At 40.2% G+C, this 18,874-nt stretch overlaps 1 protein-coding gene across 2 annotated transcripts; it reads left to right on the top strand.

The window, feature by feature from the left end:
- Positions 1-21: 21 nt before the first annotated feature.
- TWF1 (twinfilin actin binding protein 1) lies at positions 22-18,557 on the top strand. Of its 2 annotated transcripts, none has more exons than XM_064448182.1 (9): positions 22-181; positions 3,513-3,590; positions 6,085-6,263; positions 7,225-7,320; positions 9,285-9,389; positions 13,998-14,123; positions 14,321-14,471; positions 14,841-14,962; positions 15,378-18,557. In XM_064448182.1, exons 1-9 carry the CDS (start codon positions 157-159, stop codon positions 15,546-15,548), a joined length of 1,053 nt encoding a protein of 350 aa, XP_064304252.1. In that variant the 5' UTR covers positions 22-156; the 3' UTR covers positions 15,549-18,557. The 2 variants fall into 2 exon arrangements, with proteins under 2 accessions (XP_064304252.1, XP_064304260.1); XM_064448190.1 differs by having other exon boundaries at positions 121-181; positions 6,197-6,263.
- Positions 18,558-18,874: the final 317 nt, after the last annotated feature.

Here is an 18,874-nt window from a genome sequence, read left to right as displayed (position 1 = left end):
GCGCCGCGATCGCTCCCTCCCTCCCGGCCGCTGAGTGGCGGCGGCGCGTCACGTGCGGGCGGCCGGGCCGGGCCGGGCTGTGCCGTGCCGTGCCGGGTCGGACCGGGCAGGGAGGCGGGCGGCTGGGCTGCCCCGGGCGCGCAGCGGCGGTGCGACATGTCCCACCAGACCGGTATCCAAGGTACCCGCGCGGCTCTCCCCCCCCCACGCCCCCCCGGCCAGCCCCGACCGGCGCCTCCGCACCGCGGTGCCCACCTGTCCCTGCTGACAGCCGGGCCCCGCTGCCCCCCTCTCCCCCTGCCAGTCGGGCGGCAGAGTGCCTTTCCCCGCGGGTAGGGGCGCGGCGCGGCGCGCGGGGAGGCGGCCGTTGCGGCCGTTTAACGGGCCGTTACCGGCGGAATTTTCTCCCCTGCCGCGTTCTTTGTTCGCTGCTGGAGAAGCCCGTCCTTCTCGGCGCGGGGTGGCGGGGGAGGCGAGGCGAGCTGAGCTGAGCTAAGCGCGGGGAAACTGCTGCTGGCTTCGGCCCCGCGCGGCCGCCGCTCCTTTGGGTCGAACCCCGAGCTTCGTTCCCAGCCAGGCGAAGCCTTGCGGGGTTTTTCACCGCGCCTGCCCGCCGGAGAGCGGCGGGGAGCCCGCCTGGGAGAACTAATCCCTGCAGAAACCCATAGACGACAAGGAGACACCCCCACCCTCCCCCGCCCCTCGGCTCAGGTAACTCCCCTGAGCGCAGGTCGTCCCGCTGCGGCGGGGGGCGGCTGAGGCGGGGGCCGGGGCTGTGGGGGCTCCCCGGGCACCTCCTCCGGCCCCTCACGGCGTTGGGAGAGGCTGTCGCCTCTTCGGGGTCCCCGCAGCGGCCTGGGAAGGGTTGGACAGGCGCGGGCAATGCCGGGGATCGTTGCCGGGGACGTTGTGGCGGGAGCGCTGAGGAGAACCCGGAGCCCCGGCGTAGGCAAACCCACTTAAAAGCCCATCACTGGGGGCCACGATTGGGAAAAGTGTGGGGGAAGTTTTTCCTCCCCGTGTTTCCAGGCCTTGGAGGGTGCGAGTTAGAAGAAAACAGCGTATTGTTGCTCATTATTACAGGGTACCCCCGAATCACAGAATTGCTAAGCAGGGATTATACTGCAGGATTATGGAGGGGTCGGGTTTTACTGTCTCGATTTCTGCAATCTGCCTCTTCGGTGACCAGTACCGTGTACTTTGCCTGCTCTCCTGTACTTATTGTTGAAGGTGACTTTTGTCCCAGCCACGGCAGCTCTTAACTGCTCTGCTATTCCCTTTTTTGTCTGTTGGCTGCATTTGGTCTGCACCCTTCCGTCTCTCTCCTTTTACTTCCCCTCCGTGCCAGTCTTAGCTCTTTTTTGTTGCTTCTTGTTTTAAGTTCTTCAACCCTGCTCAGGCTAGAGGTGCATCTGGCATACCTTTTTTTTCCAGGCTGGGAAAACTGTTACTGTGGCTCTTCATTCCCTTGTTGTCTCCCCTGGTAATGCTGGAGGGAGGAACAGAAGAATATCCTGTTGCTTACCACAAGCAAGAAGAGTGGCTAAGCCTCTTCTGCTGCTCTCCTTCATGTCTTTGAGAATCTTTTGTCCTCTGAGGAGAGCTTTAGAGAACTCGGCAGCTTTCCCGCACAGATCCTGCCTTGGCAGGCACTAATCAGTGGTCCTGTTTGCAGCAAAGCATCCGCTTCTGCAATTTGGAAGAGTAATAGCACTTGTTGTGCCATTGCTGGCTTTAGCTACAAACAGTCTACTGTCACTCATAAACAATTGCAAGATTTGACAGCATGGGCTGCTCTTTTCTGGAAACAGAAATGAAGTCATGGGGACAGTGAACTGTACCAGGCAGTCGCGAAAAGGTCTGGGCTTTCAAACAGGCCAGTGCAGATACATAGCGTAGGAAGTCACAGAATGCATGGAGCTGTGGGAAAATACACTAGAATATGTTCACAGTCTTCTAAATAATCTCTAAATAATATCCCCTGTAAAATATTTGTGGAATAACCACAGATTTTAATTCTGTAGGTCTCTGCAATGCAGAAAATAATATCACACTGTTGTGAATTTTAAAACCTTTATGACTAAAAAAGAGTTGATCACTTGACAGTGAGATGGTTTCTCAAACGTCTTGTCTCAAAATGTTACTTCAGGAGCTGTTGCAGCTCTGGTGTTGGTGCAGGGACTGCTGTATTTTGTTCCTGTTTCGGTGTGTAGGGTTCAAATGAGAGAATAAAGAACAAAAAGCTAATAGACAAGAAGAGGACAAAAAAAGTCCTGGGGGAACTGGAAGGTCTAGAAAGTGGTGCAGTGTTTGTGTGCTGAATGGAATGAAATGGTGAGGATCTGCAGAGACAACTAGAAAAGCTGGCAGCAAATTACAGTGAGGGTCTGCACTGGTTAGTGGGAAGATGCTAAGTGGGATGAAGCTGGGGTTGGACTTTGTAACCTGATACAGTTCAGTTTGTTTAACGCCCCCTTCTGCTCCCACACCATTTTGGAATTTCAGGATGGGCCTGGACATCACTTCGATAGGCATGAATTGAAAATGTTTTGAGCATGGGCAGTAACGTTGCTGGTTACCATCTGACCATCTGTTCAGTTGGCCTCAAACCTGGCTATAAATAATCCTGTAAATAATCTTTTTTATTTTTTTCCTGGTTTGATGTTTGTTTTCCTGGTGCTGTGCTGTATGCTGTGGGACTACCTGAAGGACCAGCTTGCAATAAATGTTCTTCAATAAATGCTGTACAACCCCGTGTCTATGGTATAATTAAACTAATTTGCACTCAGATTATTTAGCAGAGCAGTTGTGGTAAGAACGATCTTCACAGGACTCAAGCATAGTTCTTCAGCGTGCTTACAGAAGTGAGTCTATCACATTTGCAGTGTAATGTCAATGTGAATTACGGACACTTAAAAATATTTTTAGTTACTTCTTTGTAAATTCATTATAAAGCTATCCTGTTGCAATAGCTCATCAAGATACATACAAGGAGATAAGGTGATATGAAAGATGAGAAATGGGTGGCAGCCTTCACTGTTACTCTCTAGAGAGGTGTCGTCAGGAAAGACCAGCACGTTTGCCAGGCAAGCTCTAACAGTTTCCTGGCAGGCGTAAAGTTTCTGTCTGAAAGCTTGTACTCAGCCTGCGGACTTCATGAAGCTATTGTAATTTGAGATGCGTTATGTTTTTATTGTGATGCTGTGTTAACTCTGAAACCTGAGAGTGATGATGTGATTTCACCTTTAATTTTCACAATGTTGAAAATCATACAGTATGCTAGAAAGCAGGGCTGTTTTGCAGTGTTGCCTGCCATCTTTTTCTGGCATGCCAGTGGCTGGAACAGTAGGCAGCAGAGAGGGAACATCATTCCCGTGTTCCTTTTTCGGTCCAGCTTTGTAGTGGAGGGCCAGTTGTATGCTTTTCCAGTGTTGCTCTTACCTTCATGAATTTTCTTTGTCCTAGGGAAGTGAAATATGTTCATTTGGTTACTTCTATTTTTTCTTTTTCAGCTAGTGGAAGTGTGAAAGACACCTTTGTTGGAGCCAGAAATGGACAATACAGGCTTTTAAAAATAGTCATTGACAACGGTTAGTCAAATTTTAATCTTTTTCTCTGATTCTTTTAGATATTTTTCTAGTTGTTCTAGTGACCTACATGTACAATTTTTTAAAAAGCAAAACTGCAAAACTCAATGTTACTAAGGTCTTTCATATACAGAAGCTAACATTTAAGTGTTGATGATGCTAAACTTTTCAGTACGATGCTGCTGTATTTTTGCATTTGAATTTTTCTTCCAAATGTCATTTCATGTTTTACTAAGAACTGCTGTGTATTTCATATGGATAATACAAATCAGCTTGCTCTTACCTTACTAAAGAAAGAGTAGAGAAAAAAAAACTCCACACTGTGTAGTGTTTTGGCACTTGGGTTACTTTCATTAGACAGAGAGATTCTTACACAGCAGCTAGTCACTTTAGATGAAGTATAAATATCTGCCTTTTATACTGGGAGCAGCTGCATGTAGAAAGTCCTATTAAAGCAGATGTTTAAGTAGTAATCTGACTACATAGAAAATATATTTTAAAATCTCTCAAATTTGTACAAATTTTCAGAGCTAAAACTGTTCTTTAAATCTCACATATATTTTTAAAATATAAAATTACATAATTTCTTGCAGAACTTGAGTTTGGTCTTTGAACTTCTTGGCAAGTGATCAAGGCCGCAAACATTGCAAGAGAGAATGCATAGTTTTGTTGGTTTTGTTTTGTTTTTTTTAATAGCAATGCTGGTTGTCTGTATAAGATGCTTCATGGGTCCATCTTTTCTAGTACATCAAATGCCCACCTTGGGTTTTTTCGTTCTTACTAGAATTCATTCATTTATAGTACACTGAAATACCTTTTAGCTGAAGAAAGGTACATGTATGTACATGTACATACCCATACATACTTTTATTGTTAGGTAAATAACTTACTGTTACCTTCTTTGTGTTTGCTTTTCTTAGGAAGTCTTCTGACGTTTTAATATTGCTTTCCTTAAGGAAGTGGCAATAGTAATATTATCGACAGGTCACTCTGGTAAATTCTCTCTTACACAAGGTAGCAAATGCTGGCATACCATTGAAATTTTTTTTCCCATTAGGCAAGGCAAAACAATATGCTTTTATGTGTATGCTACTTTTTAATATTAAGTGAAGCCTAGAAATAAGATACAAATGGAAGACCTTCCCTATTTTTTTGTGTGTGTGTGTGCATATATATATGTATGTGTTTTGTCTATATGTAGAAGCAGAATCCAGTCTTTGACACTGTTTTCCACAGTTCAAAAAGAAACCTCTAAAATTCCCAGAATACTGGAAGAGGGACAGTTGCCTCATCTGTCTGCAGGAGCTTTCAGCAACTGCCCTTAGTCAACAGATAACAGTCAAATTGAGTTCTGCTAATCTGAGTTAGTAAGAGGTTTGCTGCTGAGCAATAGAGTTCCTCTAATTTTATTTTTCTGTCTTAAATCCAAGTGAGTATAAAGCCACCTAGAGTTCAGAATTGGCAAGTACGCTTCAAATACTCTGGTCTATTAACTTCAGCTACTTTGCATCTAATTCAGAGAAGGGCCAAACACCCCCTCCCTGAGCTGTTCATGTTCTGTGACTTACTGTTGCAGAACGCCTTGCTCTGCAAGCAGTGCTGAAGAGGCATTTGTATACTGTTGTACTTTTGTCTGATGTTGTAGAAGTCAGGTCCTAGACTCTCAAAAGATATTTTGTATACTAGCTACTGTGATGGTCCTCAAACTGTTGTAGGATCTCATTTAAACAAGGTACTTCTGTTTTGGTTATGGGGGCTAGTATTTATTGGGAGGTTGATAAACCTTTCGAAAGAAAGACACTATCCTTTGGAAGCTGAGATGTGATTTATAAATAAGAAAAAAAACCTTGTTGCTACAGCTGTTCACATAATTAAATCTCATCTGAAGTATTCCTTACAGACTTAAGCCAATTATACATAATAAACAACTTCAGTCGTTTCAAGAGACCATAGTTATGAAGCTGTGGCCTAGAAAGAGGTTTATCTACTTACATAGTCAAGTTAAAGTGATTAGTCCAAGCATATTCATTCCGATCTCTTTTCACTGTATAACTGAGTTATTGACTTCTTACTGTGAGTACAGATACTAATATGTTATAGCAAGAGCATCAATAATTCTAATTCCAAAATTTAAAAGCTTACTCTCATCTTGTTTCTACTGAAGTATTCCAATTTAAAAATAAACTAACTGTGGAAGACAGTTTTTATTTTCCTTCTGTGTACATTATGCTAAAAACACTAACATCAGTCTTAGCCCTTCAGATCAAAGAACTTGATGACAACTAGCATATTACTTCTCAGTTATTTGGGTCAAAGTAAGTTAGGGTTTGAACACACACAGCTTTTGTAGGAATTCACCCGCTTTCAGACTGGCTCTTCTCGTGGACATAATTATGAAAGATGAAGTGCCTGATTAACTGTTCATTGTAATTGCTAATTTTGAAAAACAGTATTAACTGTATTGCTGCTAACCTATAGCTTTGGTTATTGGTTATAGAGCAGCTTGTTGTGGGATCCTCTAGGAGGCCAGCTGGATCATGGGAAAAGGATTATGATGCCTTTGTCCTTCCCCTTCTTGAAGACAAGCAACCATGTTATATCTTATACAGATTAGATTCTCAGAACGCTCAAGGATATGAATGGATCTTCATTGCATGGTCACCTGATCACTCTCCTGTAAGTAACAGTCATCAGAGGCTTCATGCTGTTAATGATTTTTGAACAGTGCCATTTGATCTGAGTCCTAGATATGAAGGAAGAGGATTTGAGGAATGAAGCATTCCCCAGCCTTCCCCTCACTGTTCCCCAAGAAAACTGAGGGAAGCATCATGAGATGGAAGATGAAAACACATCTTTCTAACATCTTAGAGAACATGGGAGGGAACTGAGGCTAGACTTAAGGCTTTCTAGGAGAAACTAGGATACTGTGTACAGGTTCTAGGAATGTGAGATGAGGGAAGACGGAAGGTAAAGCTATTCCCATATTCCTAGTACTTTCACTGGCAGTTAGGAAATAGTGAGAGAACAAGAGTTGGAGTGCGTAGAAATTAGGTGGAAAAGGTGAGGTATTGTGAGGATAGCATGGTGGCAAAATAAGGTGGGAAGATGGGACTATTGAGAGAGGAATAAGTGACTATGTTAGACATGAGTTGATAGGGAGCAAACATTGTTAGAGCTTCTGCCCCCCTGAAAATTTTGTTTTTTCCACTCTGTAGTTGAACCAAAACTATATGTGATCACTGTCAAATAAAAAGTAATAATGAACTATTGCAGTCTGCTCTTTATCTGTTGTATCCATTTTGACTTTTTTTTCTTTATTTTTTTAAAAAAGAGCTCATGCTCATACTCTTATTAAAGCTGCAATTTAGTTTTGGAATTACTTTTAAAATAATTGTGTTATCGTGCCCTTGAGAATTTAATAGCATGTTTTAGTATTGTGATCCAGAGCTCATTCCATGGAATTTATTCTTTATTAAGAATTACAACTTCAAAATGCAGTTTCAATGCTTAAAATATTTGCTTAAGAAAGATGTTTGTTAATGGACTTGGTACACCAATGTGCTACATTCTCTGTGTACACCAAAGGAAAAAAAAAAAAGAACCCAAACTAAACCAACACTGTTTTATGATATCCCAGGTTCGTCAAAAAATGTTGTATGCAGCAACCAGAGCAACACTTAAGAAAGAATTTGGAGGTGGTCATATTAAGGATGAAGTATTTGGAACGGTGCAGGTATGTTTTTCTTTTTAAAGTCAGCACACTGACTTTAAGTACTAAACATAGTAGCTGTTGTTACTGATATGAATTTGTGGTGTTTCTGCTCTTTTTAGATTAAGGAAAAGAGAGTTAAAAGCTATGTGTATTATTCTAAAGTTAAAATGTAATTGCTCTAATTTGAACAAGTAACTAAGTATATTTAACAATTTCAGGCTAAGAAGTCCTTGTTTCAAATGGCTATGAAAACTAAATAATCTAGGAATAATAGGAGCATCTCTTAATCTTGCTGCATGCATGTGAAGCCTCAAAAAGCTGAAACACTAACTTTCAGGCCAATTGTATACACAAACCATTTTGGATGTATGGTTCTGAATCAGAAGTGGGCTAGAACAGCTATCTGCAAGCTGTTAACATCTGAAAACAAATGTTTTTATCTTAAACCAAAGATATTAATCTCTCAGTTCTTTAGAATTTGACCATAAAATGTAACTCAAGTCCATGGCTGCTGTCTTAACATATGGAAACAGAATTTTAGTAGCTACTAATTTGTTCAATGAAAATACCAATAGTTGACTGTTCACTTATAGTAAGATAATGGGAAGGTGCATGTATGAAATCTAACAAGTTTCTAAGGGATGTTAAAAAGCCTGCAAATGCTGGGAATGTAAGGAAATATGAGGCTATTGTGTTACCATGGTTTCTTTGGGAAATAAGTCTTAGATGGTTGTGATGTCAGCCTATTTGTCAGGCAGACATCAGACAGTCTTGACTTTTTAATCCATTGCCAGTTTCAAAGAAATACAAGTTAGAGTTCTCAAAGATACAGAATATATATATATACACAGAATATATAATATAGCTTTCATGAAAACTGATGATTATATAGAGATCAAAATTATCATTCCCTTTTTCCTCCTTTAGCAAAGACATAGGGAGCACAGCAGTTATCTTCTGTTTGGCCTGTTAATTCGTTCATCATATGCACAAATCTGAATCAAAGCAATGCCACTATTGACCCAGGGAGCTGGTGCTGAAGGAAGGGAAGGAGTTGGAGATTTGGGGAAGAATAGAGGATACTGTAGTGGGGAAAAAACTGTGGAAGTGGCATGGGGTGCTCTGGTGAACAGGCAAGTCCATAAGGGCACAAGGCTAATAATTCTGCTGCTCACCAAGTAAATAATTCGTTATAATCAGCGTTAACCTGTGATGCTTCATTATCATAACAAACACACTAAGAAACCTCTCTGGAGAGGCTGTATTCTAGAGAAATAGATAACTGAGTTGTTAAGAGGGTTTACTGGTAGAGGTCATGTTTTTTTTTTTTCTTGCCCATTCAATCAACTAATCTCTCACTGCACCAAACCATTAACAGTCTATGTAAGATGTGGAATTTGGGCTCTGAGTTGTAGGGCTAGATGCAAGTCTGAGCTTCCACCTCAATTGTAAGGAAGGAGCATTGCATTTGTCTATTACCGAATAGAACAGAATGTGTTTGGGGCACTTAGAGGATGAAGTCAATGTAACTCACTTTTTCCAAGCTTATTATGTTACAGCTTAATATACCTCTGAATTGTTTGGTTTAGTGTCTTTAATAAGCTTAATTGCAGTTGGCCTCTAATGTTCGTCTGTGTGAAAATCATAGCTTCTTCAAAGCATTCAATTTGCAAACCTCACTCAGAATCTTGATTGTCAGCATCCCGTGGGTTGCTCTGTCTTTATTTTGTTAGACAAAAGCATGGTTTAGTTGCAACCAGCTCTGTTACCCTGGTGGAACCTGGTTATGGTCCCACCTGCTACTTCACATGTATTAACCTCTATACCTCTGGGCTCTTGAAACACGACATAATGGAATATTGGCACCTAAAATTGTGTTTGGGAAGGTCTGTCCCTTTCAGAAAGGGAGGAGTTAAAAAGGAGCTTTCTTTTTCTTCTCAGAACTTGAGTATAAAATCACATTCATATTGATATTGTGCTTTCAGGATGATGTTTCGCTGAATGGATATAAAAAATATTTGGTATCACAGTCCTCCCCTGCGCCTCTGACTGCAGCAGAAGAGGAACTTCGACAAATTAAGATTAATGAGGTACCTACAATGTCTTTGAGCATGGGTAGGAAACTGGGTGCAGCATTCTAAATGTATTGTAGGGAAAAAGTCTTCCCTAGGTTAAGAAAAAAAACAAACAGAACAGAAAATTGAAAGTTTCAGAAAGTTTGTGTGAATGAGAATATAAATTTATCTCTCAGTGAGTTGAGATTGCAGGATGATGATGGCTGGATTTGAAGTGGCATGATCTTGCTGAGTTTGCAAGGCCTAGTCTTGGAGTCAGACGCCTCGCTACTGCAGAGCTTAGTTGTTGCAATTCTGGCCCTTAACATGCTTTTAATATCACTGCATGTGCTTCATTGTGAAAGGTGACCAAGCACTGGCACAGGTTGCCCAGAGAGGTTGTGGAGTCTCCATCCTTGGAGATATTCAAAAGCCATCTGGATGTGGTCCTGGGCAACTGCCTCTAGGTGGCCCTGACTGAGCAGGGGGGTTGGACAGGATGACTTCCAGAGGTGCCTTCTGACCTCAACCCTTCTGTGATGGCCTACATACACTACCCATGTGGCAGATATTGTAGAGAAAACACAACATAGTAACTGTTGCAGTGACTTATTGCCAGGAGTATTTCAGCAGCCTTACTCCTAGAGGAAATGTACTTAACTTCCAGCACCAGTGTATTTAAGACTGAGAGGAAGTGAATTGAGTTCCAGTAAAAATAAAATAGAAATCCAAAAGAAGTAGCTAGTCCTTTTAAGAGACTGATTTGCTTTTTTTACACACGCTTTATAGAAAAACCTCTAACAAATACCTTTAACCAAATGATTTGATGATTGCCAGCTAGCGACTGAAAGGTTTCAGAGGATTCTTTTCTCACATTTTTCCTTCACTTGATCGCTGTTTGTATTCAGGCATCTATTAAAATAGTTCATGGGCTGATATTATTAGTTCTTTAGGCTTGTATTTTACAGCCATGGTATGTGTGTTTGAAATATGGTTTGTTTCTGCCGCTGGGTGCCAGCAAACCGTCATGTTAAATGCAGCTCTGTGTCTTCTTAACGTTTTCACTCTATCGTGCTTTTACTGCAACTTTGTTGTTTATTGACTTTTTTTCAGTGGTGTCTTTTGTTATTCTCCATGTCTAATTCTGATTAATCCAATATAGTAATGCAGTCATCATCACCAAACACTGCATTCTACTTGAACAGCTTTTTAAAAAAAAAAGCCACTAATGAATGTAAAACTTCTGTGGTATCAATGATCACTTCTGGTATTAGTATTATCTCTTATGCATTACATATGTTGTGTTTAACAGCTGATTCATGCAGACTAAAACCTTATGTGCTATTGTGAAACTTCAGCAGCAATAGCTGTGCTTTTCAGAGACATAAACTGTAGATTGCTGCCATTTTGGCTTTGTTTGAAGCATCTTGCAATGGTTCAAACTACCTTAACTTACGTCATTTATCTCTTCAGTGTTTCCACCATTATGAAGCCTATAATTAGAAAACGAAAAAGCTTTCAGATTTAAAGAAAAAAAATTAGTTCTCTGTATGTGTATTCTTTCTTAATTATCCTAAGAAATATTTTACTGGCTCAGATCAAAGGATCACATAGTCTGCTGTCAAGGCCCTGAGTGAGAAACAGCAGAAACCTAGGAAGGGTATAAGACCAGGGCAAGATGGCAATGATAATTTCCTTGAATGCTCTTCTGTTGCCTCAACATTTGCAGGCAGGGGTCTTCCTGAGCAAAAGATGATGTCTTCCTATATAATTGTTCTTAATGGGTTTTTCATCCATCATCTAGTCTTGTCACTTTTTCTAAATCCACATAAAGTTTTTGTTGGCCACAGATCCTATGGCAGTGTATTCCACAGCTTGACAAAGTACTATGTAAAGAACCACTGCCTGCTACTAGTTGATTCTGATATCCCTATAGATTGTGTGGGGAAGGCAGAGAAATGTCATTAAGTCATTCCTCAGTTTCTTCCTCCCCTTGGATAAAAACAACCGTATCCCAGAAGGCCAACTGTACCCTGGCCTGCATCAAAAGCAGCATGGCCAGCAGGTTGAGGGAGGTGATTCTGCCCCTCTACTCTGCTCTGGTGAGACCCCACCTGGAGTGCTGCGCTCAGCTCTGGAGCCCTCAGCACAAGAAGGACATGGAACGGTTGGACCAGGTCCAGAGGAGGGCCTCAAAAATGATCCGAGGGATGGAGCACCTCTCCTGTGAGGAGAAGGCTGAGAGAGTTGGGGTTGTTCAGCCTGGAGAAGAGAAGGCTGTGGGGAGACCTTATTGCAGACTTTCAGTACCTGAAGGGGGCTGAGAAAGATGAGGACAGACTTTTTAGCAGGGCCTGTTGCGATAGGACAAGGGGTAATGGTTTTAAGCTAAAAGAGGGGTGATTCAAACTAGATAAAAGGAAGAAATTCTTTACAATGAGTGTGGTGAAATACTGGACCAGGTTGCCCAGAGAGGTGGTAGACACCCCATCCCTGGAAATATTCACGGTCAGGTTGGACGGGGCTCTGAGCAACCTGATGTAGTTGAAGATGTCCCTGCTCATTGCAGTGGGGTTGGAAGTAGATGGCCTTTAAAGGTCCCTTCCAACCCAAACTATTTTATGATTCTGTATCCATGGGCCTCTGTTGTATTCCTTATTGGTTATCTTTTCTGGGCTGAAGAGTCCTCATCTAGGTCGTTCTGCCTCCTAAAGAAGGCACTCCATACTTCTGACCTTTTGCTTTTCTCTGCAGTTATTCTGGTTCTGCTATGTAATTTATGAGATGGAGGGATGGGGAAGGCAGAACTGCATGTGGTATTCAAGATGCAGGCATGCTACTGATACCTACAGTGTGTAACGATGTGTGTTGTTCTCTACTCTTTTTCTAACAATTCATAACATTTCATTTGTGGGTGGGAAGTGTTGGGGGTTATTTTTGTTTTATTTGGGGTGTTTGCCAAGACTGGCCACTGGGCTTATGTTTTCCAGGGTATTCAGTGTGACCTGCAAGATCTTGCTCCTGAGTGGAAGTTGCTAGCTCAATCCCATCATCCTACAAGTAGAATAGGGTGGTTTTTTTGCCTCCTGCATGCGTTATTTTACATTCATTCATAGGAAGTTTCATCTGCCATTTTATCCACCACTCAGCAACCATCACTAACAGATCTTACGGTGTGAATGTAAATATTTTTAAGTGATTTAGGTGTTTTCGTTTTGCCTTAATGGTCTGAAATATGTTGCAGTATGGACAAGTAGATTTTGGTCATTTTCTTAAATCTGAAGTTGAGCTGGGTTAGTGCCTTCCCTTGCCAGTCCCCACACTCCCCAGCTGGTTTTTACATTTGGGGTTTTTTTTCTACTTGTATTTTAATATGGTTTGTATAGTATGGGATTTTATTATGGTTTATTATTTTCATTATGTCTATTTTATGTTTCTCAGGCTTTTATGCAGATGTATTTTGCAAATATTTTTTATATAATCTTTCTCATAAATTTATCAACCTTTATACAGAAGCTCTTTGACCTGCTTGCTTCTCCTCTTCCCTTGTTGCTGACATGTTGTTCTTAAGAAATGGAGTATAATTTAGTGTTGCCCCAAGTATCTTTGTTCCTTATTTTTTTATCAGTTTGGTTTTGTTAGTTTAGAGTTATATTTCATTAGCATCTCTTTTTAATTAAAGCTGAACATCTTCTAGTTGATAGATCGGAGACCCACACTTTCCATTTTGTACACTTTTCTGACTTTTGCTGCTTCATCACCAATGTTAAATGTACTTGTAAAATTATAAAAGGAAGTCAGTATATTCAAAAGCTAATACTTAGACAATAAGTTCAGACTTGGGAAAACTGGAGGCCAGAGCTCATTTTGAGAGAAACTGCATGAATGTTAGGATAAACAGAAATTTTTGAAGAACTGCTTTAAAATAATTGTTATTTTCTCTCAATTAATTTGTGACTAACACAACTGGATTATGAACAATTGTCTAGCTTGCAGTCACCCTGGATATTTTTTTACTTTGTGTTAGACCTTCTAGAAGTCAAAAATTAAGATTTTGTTGATTGTTTTCTTTTTGGTACAGGCTTTTGCAGGGAGGGTATTAAAGCAGGAGGGAGGGAAGTTGCTTTGCTTTTGCTTCAAGAAGATCAGTTTGTCTCACAAGATATAATTTCTTTCTCTTCCTCTGAAAATTTTGACACCCTAGAAATGACTTTTTTATGTTTTGATCTAAAATTTTTCAAGATGCAACGAAGTCTATAAGCCATGTTGTCAGTTCAAAAATGTAACACAGCATAAGAAAATCGAGCTCTTTCCTCCTGGCTTGTTGTATCTTTATACCAGGATTTAACGTGGAACTCCTTCACTGACACTTGAGCCAGTTCTCCCTCTGATGGTTCCGTTGGCTCTGCAAAGCTAGCTGTTTCAGAGATATGAAACTGTTCTCAGGAAAGCAAGCAAACTTGACCTGTGAATTAAAAAATGCATATCTGTAGTATATGGGGATGATGTTTTAGGGTAGTTTATTCTCAGAATAGCTACTGCTAACCCTGTGTAACCATATGCAACACACTGTCAGTTAGTGTATCAAACCAAACAAATGCTTGCAAAGGTTTCTGCTTACATCCCAGCTGACTTGTGTTCCAGGTGCAGACGGACGTTGGTGTAGATACCAAGCATCAAACATTGCAAGGAGTAGCATTCCCTATTGCTAAAGAAGCTGTTCAGGCTTTGGAGAAATTGAAAAATAAGAAACTGAATTATGTACAACTGGCAAGTATAAAATACTTTACCTATTTTTCAATAGTGAGTATAAAATAGATTACCTGCACATTAAACAATGTTTGTCAATGACGTACACTGATAAATTACCATTCTGTATTAGATTAATTCAATATTTTTTCCCATCCTGTCATGTTCTTTGGTTTGCTTTCTGTGTATTAATATATTCAGGTTTCCTTTGTTAACAGCAAATTGATATGAAAAATGAAACTATTATTTTGGCCAACACACTTCATACTGAACTTAAGGACTTGCCAAAAAGAATTCCAAAGGATGCTGCGCGCTACCACTTTTTCCTGTACAAGCATGCCCATGAAGGAGACTATCTGGAATCCATAGGTATGAGAAAATTTCTCAATATGAATTTCATTGGCTTGTTTCAAGTACTTCAGTAATTTTGAGGCAGAGAGAAAGATGTGTCATAAAAGTAACCTGTCTATGAGCAGGAGCATAAATTTCTGAGTCATTTGGTTGTGAAACTAACCTCTGAAAAGTCCTTGTGTTTAGAAGCTCTCCCTTTTGATTGTGAACACACATAAATCAGTCATCATGTGAAAACATAAAGATACTGTTCATTCTCTGATCCCTCATTTGAAATGAAACACTTGCTGAAGAAAAAAATATCCAGGCACTCTGCTGTAAATGATTTTATGATACAAGTTTTGATGGAGTGTAGTCATGGTCTGATTTGTGGGTTTTCTTCTGCAGTTTTCATCTACTCTATGCCAGGGTATACCTGCAGTATACGAGAACGAATGCTATACTCTAGTTGCAAAAGTCCACTGTTAGAAATTGTGGAAGGACAGTTGTGGATGCAGATAATTAGAAAGGTAAGTACACTGGGTATACCGGTATTTTATTTTCTCCATCCCTCTGTTCCCTTCTTAATACCTAACTATAACTGCCTCTGCCACCACCTTGTGTAAACAGTGCAAAGTTTTGTATCACTGTTAAAGCTTGTCCTGAACAATAAATACATGTTGATAAAAGTTTCAGATACAAAGTTAAGTCATGAAAGCTCTTCTCTGGTTCGTAACTTCTATGGTAAGAGTGTAATACTTCTCAGTAAAACTAGCCAACATTGCTGAGGGCATTAGGCACAAGTTGGAGGACATTTCATGCTAGGCTCTGAATGTTATTGTACATATTGTTTTAATATAGTATCTAGAGATTCAGCAAAATTTCTAAATGTTTTAAAATACTTCTTTAAGATGAATGTGATAAATGTTGGGTTTTTTTCCCCAGATTGAAATAGATAATGGTGATGAGTTAACTGCTGACTTTCTTTACGAAGAGGTTCATCCAAAACAACATGCTCACAAACAAAGTTTTGCTAAACCGAAAGGCCCTGCGGGGAAGAGGGGAATACGAAGGCTGATTCGAGGTCCGGCAGAGACTGAGACACCCAGTGATTAGAAACTGTTGTTTGCATTTGTTATGAAGTATTACAGTAAGAAATGAAATTCTGGCTTTTGGTAATGAACTGAAATCATTCCATTCATAGATGCTAAGGAAAAAAAAAAACCAAACTCTTTTTACTCTTTTGACCGCAACACTTTTTATATTGTTACATGATTATATTTCTGTTGACCATGTTTTATGGCATGTGGAAGAGCTAATTATTTTAGAGCTATTAGAGGAAAACTAAGCTAGTACCCCTCTATTTTATGTTATGTAATACCTGTACGTGTGATCATAAACTTTGCAGACATAAGACCCATGTCTTCTGTGGGTAAGGGGCAGGTGTATGCCTGCATAACAAACCTGTATTCTTTGAGGAGCCTGTTGAAACCCCTAAGACCTAGATGTGAGGAGAGCTGAAGGACTATATAACATTGTCCCAGATAAATCTTTATTTTCCCTTGTAGCTCTTACAGCAGTAGTACAACAGGTTTTCTTCTGCTTTTGACATGATGCGTAGTTGGGTTTTGTTGTTGTTTGTTTTGTTTTGTTTAATAGAAAAGATAAACTAAAATCAGTTATCTAGTAGTTAATATAAGTGTTCAGGAGTAGCTGGATATTTTTCCACATAAAAGCATGGTCATTTCAAATTTATAACTAATTTTGTGGAAATGTCTTTTAAAGAAATCTGACATAAAACCACTATAGCTCTTCCAGACTTCTACACCACTCGTAAGCCTTATGTATGAAGTACTGAAGAGCCAAGTAAAAGGTGATTAAAAGCGCGTGAGTTAGTATCCTCAGTAGATTATGGAGCTGCTTTCAAAGCAATATGCTTAAAGTTTCTCATAAATCAGTGATTATCTGTGCACTTGGATCTAGAACGCTGTAAATTCAGTACCAATTGAAATAGACTTGCTTCGTAACGGTGAGTTGTTTATGAGATCCTAGTGCATTTGCAGTATCAACTGCAATTTTCACTTTCAAGGTATTCTGAAAATGACTTTTCCTAAATGTTTGAACTTTATAGTAAGTTAAATCTGTAACAAAATCCAACTAGGTCTTGAACAACTGCTGGCAGCACCTGGTTAGGATTTTGTCCTTTTCTTTTTTTTATCTGCTTTTTTTTCCTTCTCCAAAACACTAAAATTAGCCAGAACAGTTTAAACTTTATTGAACCATGAGTAGTGTGTTTAATAAGAAGAGGAAAAATAGATTATTTTAATAAGTGAAAGCTAAAGAAGAATTAGATGTGGAAATCAAGTATTGGATGACCTTAAATATTTAAAATTGTGTAATGAGGCAGATACTAGTGGGCAGATTATATTCCCCAGTGGGGACTTGCTTTTTAGTGTCTTGTATTTGAGCTCTGTGGTTTTTGAAATTTGTTTTGTTTTGTTAAAGCCACACGGGAGTTGCAAGCCTTGGGTCACTGTGTGTTATCATAGGCGCTGGGTGCGCACGTTGTATAGCTGAATCACGCGTTTACCTGGTGGAAGATAGATTTTAACCTAGTTTTGTAGGGAAATAATGCTTCAACACTACTAGTTCCTGATAGATTTTATCTGTTATTTTGTTTGCAGACACTAGCTTGTTATTGACATCTGAGATTGCACTATACGATGTGAAGATCGCAATAGTCGTTGGTTTTACTGTGGGTTTTCATATGCAGTAGAAATTCAACACCTCAGCATTTTTCATTTAATCTTACACACTACATCAATCCAGTTCAATAGCTCTTGATCCTCAGCTAATATCCTGCTTGCCCTTAGCTACTGTGTTCTTTTTCTGCCTCTTGTCTTCTCCCCCAAGGGCAAGGAGCTGGTCTTTGGCACGTTTCTTCTATGTGCTACCTGTCAGGCAAGTGTCATCGTTTTTCAAACGTGGCTAATGTGCACACGGCTCATTGTGCACTGTAATTAAATGTAGTTTTAGTTGAATTCTGAATCTTTTCAGCACACCTGATTCACTTTGGGTTTTGGTTTTGGTTTTTTAAGGAAAACCTTTGAGTGTAGCTGTTAAAAAGTACTGCTAGAGGGTTTTTGTTTGAATTTAGTATTCCTGATCGCTGTCAGCCTCTTACATACATTCTTACACTTATTTAAGCCAATAAAGAAGTTCAGCTTTTCAATACCAAATGTTTTAAATAGTGAACAGTTTCACCCAAGACAGTTGTGTGCATATTGTGTTTTGGGGTGGTTTTTTTTTTACCTAATCCTGCCCCAGGTAGATGAGGGTAGGAGGTAGAAAGCTTAATCTGGAGGATGGCGAGAGCTGGTTAAGTGATTATGTGAGGGAGTTTATAATGAGCTGCTTCAGAGTTCAGCCCAAACCAGAAATTGTAAGTTATATTACTTGAAAACATTCTACGTGGGTGTACAAACCCCTGACCAGCCAGCAGAGGGTCATGTCCTGAGCGTGTTTTCCCCCTCCTTCCCCCTAAAGGAGAACTGTGTGAAGTCTTGCACTGCCAACTGCCTCTCCAGGCCTCTCGTAGCTATTCTCCTGACAGAGCAATAAGAAGCATCTGATCTTGTAGTGAGATGTCACGTTTACGTCTGCGTAGTTGCCTCGCCTAATGCTACTGCTGTTCATGAATGTTCAGAGCCAGCACAAAATGAGGGCATTAATGAAAGTTACTCCTTTACTGTCTCTGATCATTTATTATTGAAAGTGTCCATTCAGAATCGCTGTTGGCCATCACAAAGCCCAGAAGCAGTGCAGCTGCTTGCAGTTAGCCCACAAACTATTAAACAGTTGTTATTTAACATGACAGGTAATTACATTTTAAATGCTTATGTTGCAAGGCAGGGAGAATTTGATGTTTTAAAACACTCCTATCAGAGGGTTGTGAAACTAATCAAGGTAATAATTGCTCTATTACTTGGATGAACACATTGATCAAGGAAACTTTTGATTTACAGTGTCTATGTAGTCAATGAAAACCACCTTCAGTTGCTATAACTAACTAAATTTACCTTATCTATTTTGTAATTTACTTTATAAATAAAGATTGATGCTTTAGTTTGTTGTCTGAATCATTTCATTATCTCTTCAACAAAGATCATGACGTGTAAGTAGCGGGCAGCTCCCGCGGGACTAGAAGGCAGTATGGAAACGGGCGTTGCAGGGTAAGAAGGGAGGGGGGCACAAACAGGATTCCTGGCTTTTGCCATCGGAGAAAAAACAGTGTGTTTAGAGCAGCTACTTTCCTGTTGACTTACGGAAGCAGCACAGAGGCCTCTGCGGCAGGATCCAAGTGCGTTCATCTCTCAGGGTTTTTATGCTTTCAGTAATAAGCCTCTTCAAAAAGTTCTGCTGCTTTTTTAAAATGCTGAAGT

The sequence above is a fragment of the Phalacrocorax carbo genome, chromosome 1 (assembly GCF_963921805.1).
Source record: "Phalacrocorax carbo chromosome 1, bPhaCar2.1, whole genome shotgun sequence".
Classification (NCBI taxonomy): Eukaryota; Metazoa; Chordata; class Aves; order Suliformes; family Phalacrocoracidae; genus Phalacrocorax; species Phalacrocorax carbo.
The sequence above is the reverse complement of the archived record's forward strand: the minus strand, read 5'-3'. Positions and strand labels throughout refer to the sequence as shown.